The 10,134-nt window shown below is 36.9% G+C and overlaps 1 protein-coding gene across 1 annotated transcript in view; it reads left to right on the plus strand.

Moving 5' to 3' along the window:
- Positions 1 to 10,134, plus strand: part of BBS5 (Bardet-Biedl syndrome 5) — a 25,755-nt gene that overhangs the window by 1,602 nt on the left and 14,019 nt on the right. Inside the window, exons 2-5 of the mRNA XM_037734493.1 lie at positions 1,372 to 1,454; positions 6,126 to 6,191; positions 7,276 to 7,325; positions 7,459 to 7,586. Of these exons, the coding sequence (XP_037590421.1) occupies positions 1,372 to 1,454; positions 6,126 to 6,191; positions 7,276 to 7,325; positions 7,459 to 7,586 (327 nt within the window). The remainder of the gene's footprint in view (positions 1 to 1,371; positions 1,455 to 6,125; positions 6,192 to 7,275; positions 7,326 to 7,458; positions 7,587 to 10,134) is intronic.

The raw sequence follows: 10,134 nt of genomic DNA on the forward strand, positions 1-10,134 counted from the left end.
AAAAAAAGATGAAAGAGAAAGGAATTTGTAAAATTATGGACCATAGTTACATATTGTGACATTCTATGACATTTTCTGTCATTCTTGTAGGGTTCTTAATGCAAACAAAAGGCCATTTCGTTAACATTAATAAACATTTATCAGTGCTTATTGTGTGCTAGTTACTATGCCGATAGCCAGAGACAGAAAATAATAGGAAATAATACTCATATCCCCCTATTCTAGTGCAGGAGATACACAGACAACTACCAACTACTATAATAAATGTGTTAAGTACCATTCTGAAAAAATGAACGAAAAGCTGAGACTAATAGAAACAGAACAATTTATTCTGCCTGGTGAAGTCCTTGAAGAAGAATAAATATTCATAGTATTTGAGTTGGTCCCTGAAGAATGGGACCCTTGTCAGGGTAGACAGGAGGAGAGTAAGAGTTAAGCATAAGAAGCAGAGTCTTGGAGTTGCAACCTCTGGCTAGAAGGCAGGGTCTGCTGCAGAGAGAGGTTGGAGGTACAAATAGAAAGATGAATTAGCCAGATTGTGACATTTTTAGCTCAGGATTTTGGACTTCAACTTCTAGGCAGCCAGAGGACATGGAAGGCTTTTAAGCAGGGAAATGAATCTGTATTTTCAACAGGTGATTGAGTTGGCTCTATGGAGAGTATTTTAGAAGGCTCTACTAGATATTTGCTGGGTTTTTTTGGACACTGTAGAATGTATTCTATCAGTCAGCAAGCTGCCTTTATTTCCTTTTGTAACCTGTATCAATTTGCCAAGTTCCAAAAATGCTTTTCATACAGCTCTTCTTTAACCATACCTTTCATAATTTCCTGATGTCCTTTCCTCTGCTCAGAAACCTCTGGAGGTTCTCTCCTGTCCACAGGATAAGGCCTAAACCTATCAGGCTGGCATTCTGGGTTCTCCATAGTCTGGTTCCTCATTAGTTATCCAACAGTATTTCTCTCACTACCTCCCAATATGGTCCTTCTTCTCTAGCTTGGCCAGTCTTCTCACATGTCCTTACTATTTCTTTTTCCTGGTCTTTAATTATGGATTCTCTTTTCATTTTTCAAAATTTTGACTATAATATGTCTTGGCATGGATTTTACTGAATCTGTTCTGCTTAGGGTTATCTCAGCTTCTTCTTGNTCTACTCATCTGGCTTACTCCAGATGGCCCTGGTCACTCCAAGGCCCCACTGATCTTTAGGTTCTTGAAGTTCTTGAAGACCTTATCTTTAAATGAATGAACATTTGGTACAACATAACTTATGCTGTTGGCTGTTTTATGTACATATGTCTCTTTTCTCCCTAAATAGATTGTAAGCAGGTATAGTTGTAGCTATAAAAATCAAACCTTTATATTCACTTTAGGCAAATGAAAACAAGACCCGGAGAAGTCCTTATTGATTGTTTGGATTCAATTGAAGACACCAAAGGAAATAATGGAGACAGAGGTGAGTATATTTTTATATGTATTTTATATTCCTGGTTTAATTTACAAATGTTGAATCATATTAGCTAGAGAATATATGAAACAGCATCATTTTTCAGTGTAATTGTGAAAATGGGAGAGTTAAAACCACGTAAGACTTTTCTCAGATTTAAATAGAAGAAAGGATAGGCATTAAACTCGTAGTTTGGTCCTTTACTAAGTCCTAGTTCTAACATCACTTTTATCCAATGTAGCTGTTAAAACTCAAGGAGACCTGTTTGCAAGGGGCATTAGTTCTGACCATTGGACCTGTCTCCCCAGAAAAGGATATGGGGTAGTGAAATATAAGTAGATCATAGCTGTAGGACCTGGAGCCATGCTTCCTTTTTAAAAATTCAGGAGTAATGCACCATCAATCACCTATGGTTGTCACCTAGACATGGATATGTGGGGAACAAATTTAATGCTGCACTGTGAAATCTATTTGTAGGTCAAGTACTGGAAAATCCTGTGAGACTTCTCTGACTGTCACTGGGGACCAGCACGGCTGGACCCTAGAGTCCCTCCCAAACCAAATGTCCCCAAGGTTGGAACTTTTAAAAGTCCAGCCTGCCTATAGCAGCTGTCTGTGGAGCCAATGACCAGTAGGTCTTGGAAACGTCATTACTGTTCTTCAAGGAAAAAAATAGAAGATGTGGAATGGCAGCTTAATGTATCCAGAAAATGTTTTAGGGGAGAGGAAGTTTAGGAGGGAGGGACGTAAACCTCTTACTTGAAAGGGATAAGTGGGGAAATAGAGCAGACTTCTTTCAGGAAAGGGGGAATCAAAAAATCATCAAGAAGGAATGGTAACCCTTATTGGCAGAACATGCTTAGTGTACCCCTTTTGACTGGCTGCTTGCTTCCTGAGACTTTCTTCTGATCAGCTCTAGGTTGGCATGTAGGCAGCAGGCCCTCTTGTAAGCATTTCTTCTCTGAGGGTGGTTCCCCTCAGAGACCTTATTTTTAAATGCATGAACTTTTGGTATAGTATTATTTATGCTGCTGGCCCTTTTATATACATATGTCTCAAACTCCTGACTTCAAATGATCTACCTACCTTGGCCTCCCAAAGTGCTGGGATTATAGGCATAAGCCACTGCTCCTGGCTAAGGTACATATGTCTCTTTTCTCTCTAAATAGATGGTAAGCAGGTATAGTGGTAGCTATAAAATTAAGACCTTTATATTCATTTTAGGCAAATGAAAACAAGACCTGGAGATTTAGATTCAATTGAAGACATCAAAGGAAATAATGGAGATAGAGGTGAGGGTGGTTCCCCTCAGAGAAGAAATGCTTCCAAAGAGGCCTGCTGCCTGCAGGCCACCACCTGTAGGCAGATCCTTTTAGTGGCTGGGTCCCATCCTTAAAGTAATGCTTAGATCACACTTCTAAAATGCTTCCTGGTGTCTGTCAGGCTCAGATGAGAGTGGAGTATGAAGATCTAGCAGCAAAAAAGTCTTAGTTTGTGCTTTTGAGAGTGGAAAAATAATCCCAACTGTCAAGATGGCTGTATCTTGACAAAATCTGAATTAACTTGAGAAAGCCAAGATAAAGTTTCATACAGATTGGCAGAAACTTTTAATAGAACATTTTTCACTTCTTCAAATACTCATTGAGTGCAGAATCCTGTACTAATACTTCAGAGTAGGAAGGACAGAAAGCCCCCCTGACCAGAAATCTCCAGTACCTGAAATCCTACTGTTAATAAAAACAGCCCAACTACAGTGGCTCATGCCTATAATTCCAGCACTTTGGGAGGCCAAGGTGGGAGAATTGCCTAAGGCCAGGAGTTAAGAGACCAGCCTGGGCAACATAACAAGATCCTGTCTCTCCAAAAAATAAAAAGAATTAGCCAGGTATGGTGGTGCATGCCTGCGGTCCCAGCTACTAGGGATACTGAGGGGGGAGAATCGCTTGAGCCCAGGAGGCTGAGGCTGCAGCAAGTCATGTTCGTGTCCCTGCACTTGGCCTGGGTGACAGTGCAAGACTCTGTCTCAAAATAAAATAGAAATAACTGTGTGTGTGCACAGACCTCAAAAACCTTTTGAAATTTTACAGAAGTATACAGCACTTCTGATCATTAAGGAGTTAAAAAATGGAAGGGGAATCTTGCTTTCTAGCCCTCCACTTCCCCTCCCTTTCAGCAATTTGGAAATGATCAAGTTAAGGCATTGCCAAGTTCAAGAGCCCCTATGTTAAAACTATAAATATCCTGGAAGATTAGCACATTTAATCAGTTTTCAACTGTTAGTACCCTGACTTGAAATTATCAGATTAGCTTTGCACAGTGCCTATAGCTCGTAGCCTAGTTGTAGAGAGAAAATGTTGCTTAGGTAAAATGTCATGGAGAAAATATAACCAATGTATCTATAATAAATAAAGTCATAGAAATGAGTTTGTATAGGATTAAAATATTTAATAGCTGTGTGAGAATAAAAGGGACAGCTATATTTCAGTGTTTGGGAGATTAGTAGAAACAGGGACAACCGTATTTTGGTATTAGGCAGGATGGAGAGGAAACTCCATGTGTGGAACACTGGGTTTGGAGCTGTCGGCAGGGCCCCTTTAGCAGAAAAGAAGTAGGGTTAAAAATCGTAGAGATTGTGGGAGATATTCCAGGAGCAGAGAAAAAGGCAAACGGGTGGTTGGGGTTTTATGTGGCAAAGTCTTCCCACTCCACAATTTCTCTTGGGACTCACAGAAAAATATAAAAGAATCAATAGATGTCCTGAGCCCATAGCCCATTTGTAGAAATAAAATGTTGCCTAGGTAAAATGGCATAAGGAAAACCAGTGTATCTATAACAAAAAAAGTCAAAAATTAGTTTGCAAATGATTACTTTTTAAGTAACTGTTATTTTGGGAATGTTTATTGTTTGCCAGTCACTGTTCTGAATCTTTTATATAGATATAATCTCATTTCACAGTAATAAAAATAGTAAAACAAAAAATTTAAAGTAGATACAGTCATATGTATTTTCAAATGAGGAAACTGAGGAATAGAGAGGTTAGTTCACTTTTCCGGGGTCATGTAGCTAAGTGATAAACCTAACTGCCTACATTGATTTCTAAACTGGTAGGGTCACATTATTCTCTTCTCAAAAATTTTTAGTCCTTCCCAATTCCAATCCTAAAGCCCACCCCCAACTCTATTGCCTCTATTGCTAACAGGTCCAAGTTTGAATTTTTTTGTCTAGCATTAAAGGACTTCTAGTATGTCCAAAAACAATGTTTATCGCCTGTGCTGCCATCTTCCGTTTGTCCTTCCAGGTCTGGCATTCTTCTCCACCTTTTTCCCCTTGCCCTAGAAACATGACTTGTGTAGAGTACATCTAAGGGTTCCTAGTGTACTCTGGCTTTCAGTTGGAAGAGTCATGGCAGAAGATCAAAAAGAGGCAGGAGCATAAGGTCTGGGTATTTATTCTCCTGGTTCCTTCTCAATGAGAGGTTGGCTGTCCCTCCTCAAAGCAGTCAGCTCCATAGGACTCTTGTTTTTTCCAGATTTCATTAACTGCTGCTCCCTCTTTTGTAAATAAACCTCAGTTATCCTAACTTGAGTGTACCATCTATTTTCCATTGAACCAATGACTGAAAGATGCAATACCTAGTCTTCTATGATCTTGTATGAACCTTACACTCCAGCCATGCTGGATTACTTATTATTTGTCAAACATAATCTGTAATTTTCCACAATCTCCCTTGAGAATGCCTTTACCTTTTTTAAAGCCACCTTTGTTATCCAGTTTCACTCCAGTATTCATACAGACCTAGTTTCTCTGATTTTAGACATTCTAGAGATTATCAGAAAGAGTATGACCTGGCTGGCTATAGATTACTCATCAAAAGAATTTTATGGTTGTAATTTGTTGGTGAAATAATGTGTTTAAACAAAATAAGTCTTATTATTTCAGAATATCTCAAAGCTATCATAAAATGCTCATTTGTATTATATATCTCTAATACACCTAGTATGCCATTCTCAAATTTATTTTTTTTCTTGGAGCATCTATAAGGGATCACTGTTGTACAGGACACGTTTTGAGAAATGAAGTATCTAACTTTGTATTTCAGTGTATGAACATCAGTCTGATGCTAAGATCAAAAAGTATAAAGCCTTAAGTAGACTTCAGCCTGACCATAACTTCTTAGGAACAAAGTAGTTTGCTCACAGCAAAATTGTGTGTATAAATATATGGTTCATTTAAATGAGAACTGCTGAGAAAGTACTCATATATCAACGATTAGCGCGTATATGAGAGTTCTTTGAAAAATCGCAATTTCAATGAATGGCTGTGTAATTATCCTGTATTCATTCTCAGTTGACTTGTTGGGACCCCAGAACAGCTTCTACTAAGACAGAAAAACTAGTGCACAAGTCTTTCCTCAGTCAGTTTGAGTTAGAGCAAAGCTATTGGCAGAGAACATCTGTATTCCTTATATAACTGTCAAATTTTGTTTCTCTAGGATTCTGAATCATACATTGTATACCTTATATAGGTTAGATATGCCCAATATTTTCAGTTAATAAACATATGAAAATTATCTGTAAGTGTTGCTTCTGATACTAAGCCAGAAGTTCCATATCCACCTCATTCAGTGCTGCAAAATGGGTCCTTATTTAAGTTAACCTATTTTTGTCTGTTTGCTTTTAGGTAGACTCTTGGTAACAAATTTAAGAATTCTCTGGCACTCTTTGGCATTACCAAGAGTCAATGTTTGTAAGTATCTTTGTTAGATAAGTCTGAAGAAAAAAAACCCTTTGTCATGTGAACTTACATGGTGCCTTTGATACCAAAGAAGTATGTGAAAATACGTGGAAATCTTTTTTTTTCTCCTCTTTTTGAGACAGAGTTTCACTCTTGTTGCTCAGGCTGGAGTGCAATGGTGCAATCTCGGCTCACCACAACCTCCACCTTCCGGGTTCAAGCAATTCTCCTTCCTCAGCCTCCCAAATGGCTGGAATTACAGGCATGCACCACCATGCCTGGCAAATTTTGTATTTTTAGTAGAGACAGGATTTCTCTGTGTTGGTCAGGCTGGTCTCAAACTCCCCACCTCAGGTAACCCACCCGCCTTGGCCTCCCAAAGTGCTGGGATTACAGGTGTGAGCCACAGCGCCGGACTAGAAATCTTAAGTTAATAAAAATCAAAAACGGTCATAAATCCTAGACATCATAATGCAAACAGAATTATCCATTATTATTTTGGTCTGTCCATTTTGTGTCTTGGAAATATGTGAGATTAGGGCTTTAACCTTGTTTTTTTTTTTTTTTTTTTTTTTTTTTTTTTCTTTTTTTTTTTTTTTTTTTTTTTTTTTTTTTTTTTTTTTTTTGAGAACATGCTATCACCTGTTTAATCCCAAAGAAGTAAGATATAAGCTGTAATAAAAGTATAATATTTTCATTGTGTTAAATTTTGTTTCACTTATTTTTTTAAAGTATTTTAGATTACCCAGCTAGACTTGTTCTTTTGATGTAGTAGTGCTAAAACTTTCAGTAAATAATGTTGCAGAGGCTTTAAGGATGAAGACTTCCTTTTTCCCGTGTTGTATTTTTGTTTGTTCAAAGAGACAGAATTAACCCTCTAGTTTTTTTTTTTTAATTATTTAAATTTATAGTTATTTCTTTTAAACTTTTAAAAGTGTCTTTCTATATATGTTTAATTTCTAAACTGTTAAAAGTTCTGTATATATATATATATATATATATATTTTTTTTTTTTTNTTTTTTTTTTTTTTTTAGAAAAGTATTTTTCTCAATGTACCATATCATGTTCTTTACATTGTTTGCTTTTGGATTTTAGCTGTCGGTTATAATTGCATACTGAATATTACAACAAGGACTGCTAACTCTGTAAGTCTAAAAATTCTTATTGAAATACATATGTATAGTAAAGAAACTAGATATTTGAGATTGATGTTTGTTTTCACTATAAAGGAGAAATTGCTCCTAAAATCTGAACTTTTAAATAAATTTGTCCTTACAGAAATTACGAGGCCAAACTGAAGCTCTTTATATACTAACAAAATGTAACAGTACTCGTTTTGAATTTATATTTACAAACTTGGTTCCTGGAAGCCCTAGACTTTTTACATCTGTGATGGCAGTACACAGGTATAGTAATACTTTATGGATTATTGAATATTTTTAGCTTATTCTATGGTTTTAGACTGCAGCAGTCCCCAACCTTTCTGGCACCAAGGACCAGTTTTATGGAAGACAGTTTTTCCATGGATTGGGTGAGGGTATGGTTTTGGGACGATTCAAGTGCATTACATTTATTGTGCAATTTATTTCTATTATTATTATTATTATTATATACTCACTGAAAGGTAGAGTCAGTGGGAGCCCTGAGCTTTTCCTACAACTAGATAGTCCCACCTGGGGGTGATGGGAGACAGTGACAGATCATCAGGCATTAGATTCTCATAAGGAGCACACAATCTAGATCCCTTGCATGTGTCGTTCACAATAGGGTTCACATTCCTATGAGAATCTAATGCCGCTGCTGATCTGACAGGAGGCATAGCTCAGCTTTGTTTGCTCACTCACCTGCCCACCGTTCACCTCCTGCTGGGCAGCCTGGTTCCTAACTGGCCACTGACCAGTACCCATCTGTCTGTGACCCAGGGATTGGGGACCCCTGTTTTAGAGAATAGAAATGTGGTACTGTTTTCTTCCAAGCTCTATTGTAAATATCAGGAAGATATTAAGAAGAACATGTTTCATTATCATTTAATAAACACTTTGAAGGTATTTATAAAACACATAAAACTAAAGATTCATTAAAAATTTCTACTGATGACCAGATTAGATTAGCTACCAAGGTAGGTAAAGTGAAATAAAGAATTTGATATACCTAAACAAGTTGCATAATTAATTTAAAAGATTACTTTTCTAGCAGGTAGAAGGCATGTTTGAGTGTCTTCCCTGAAGAGTTTTGTTGGTGTTTTTTTTTTAGGTTTGTGGCTTTTTTTTTTTTTTTAATTTTTTTTTTTTTTTTTTTTATTATAGAGTTAGGGTCCTGATTTGTCACCCAGGCTGGAGTATAGTGGTACAGTCATAACTCACTGAAGCCTCAAACTCCTGAGCTCAAACAATCTTCCTGCCTTAGCTTCCTGAGTAGCTAGAACTACAGACATGTGATGCCATGTCCTGCTAATTTTTTAAAAGTGTTTTTGTAGAGCTGTACGTGGTGGCTCACGCCTGTAATCCTAACACTTTGGGAAGCTGATGTGGGTGGATCATTTGAGGTCAGGAGTTCAAGACCAGCCTGGGCAGTGTGGTGAAACCCTGCCTCTACTAAAAATACAAAAAAATTAGCTGGGCATGGTGGCACATGCCTGTAATCCCAGCTACTCAGGAGGCTGAGAAGGAAAATCGCTTGAACCAGGGAGATGGAAGTTGCAGTGAGCTGAGATCACTCCACTGCACTCCTGCCTGGGTGACAGAGCAAGACTCCGTCTCAAAAAAATAAAAATAAAAATAAAAATAAATTGTAGAGACAGGATTCTCACATTGTTTCATAGGCTAATTTCCAGCTCCTGGGCTCAAGTGAGTCTCCTGCCTCAGCCTCCTAGAGTACTGGGATTACAAATGTGAGCCACTTCATCCAGCCTGTTTTTTTAAATTATTTATTTTTTCTTCTTCTTGTTTGCTAAATTCTTCTCTTTTTACTGCCTCAGCTTTTTTTTATTTTTTAAACCAGCCCTAAGTGCTATGATATTTTTTAAATGTGTGTATATAATTGTTTAATTTGTATTTTCCAGTGAAGTTGACATTTTTAATCTATTTTATGTATTTTTTGGCTTCTTATAAGTTTCTTAATTATACCCTTAGCTGTCATATATATTGCCAATATTATTTTTAGTTTCCTAGTTTGTTATTTGATTTTTAATTTTATTGATGTTTTGATCTATATAATGGTTTAATTTTTTAATTGAAATATAATTTACATGAAATTTTACATGTAAAATGTACAATTTTAAAGTATACAGTTTGATAGTTTTAATATATTCACAATGTTATTCAACTATTGTGAAGATCCAAATATTTTCATTATTCCCAGAATAAACCCCTTACCCATAGCATTCATTCTCCATTCCTTCACCCCAGCAGTCCCTGATAACCTCTAATGTACTTTGTGTCTCTATGGAATAGAGCAGAATCATATAACATGTGGCCTTTTATGCCTGACCTCTTTCACTTACACAGTGTTTTCAAGGTCCATCCATGTTGTAGCATGTATAAGTAGTAGTTCATTCCTTTTTGTAGCTAAAGAATATTCCATTGTATGGACGTACCACATTCTGTTTATCTGTTCATGAGTTGATGGACTTTTGAGTATTTTATTTCTTAGTGATTATGAATAATGTTACTATGAACATTTGTGTATAAGTTTTGTGTGAACATATGTTTTCAATTCTCTTGGGCATATACCTAAACCTTAGCTCTTTATTTCATTTAGAGAAGTACTGTGAAAAGTTCTAAATGGAATATGAAAGGAACAGAAGCTGCTTTTCTTAAATAATATTAAAAACATTAGGCCGGGCATGGTGGCTCATGCCTGTAGTCCCAGCACTTTGGGATGCCAAGGCGGGTGGATCACCTGAGGTCAGGAGTTTGAGACTAGCCTGACCAACATGGTGAAACTCCGTCTCTT

This window comes from Cebus imitator, unplaced genomic scaffold, assembly GCF_001604975.1.
Source record: "Cebus imitator isolate Cc_AM_T3 unplaced genomic scaffold, Cebus_imitator-1.0 Scaffold628, whole genome shotgun sequence".
NCBI lineage: Eukaryota > Metazoa > Chordata > Mammalia > Primates > Cebidae > Cebus > Cebus imitator.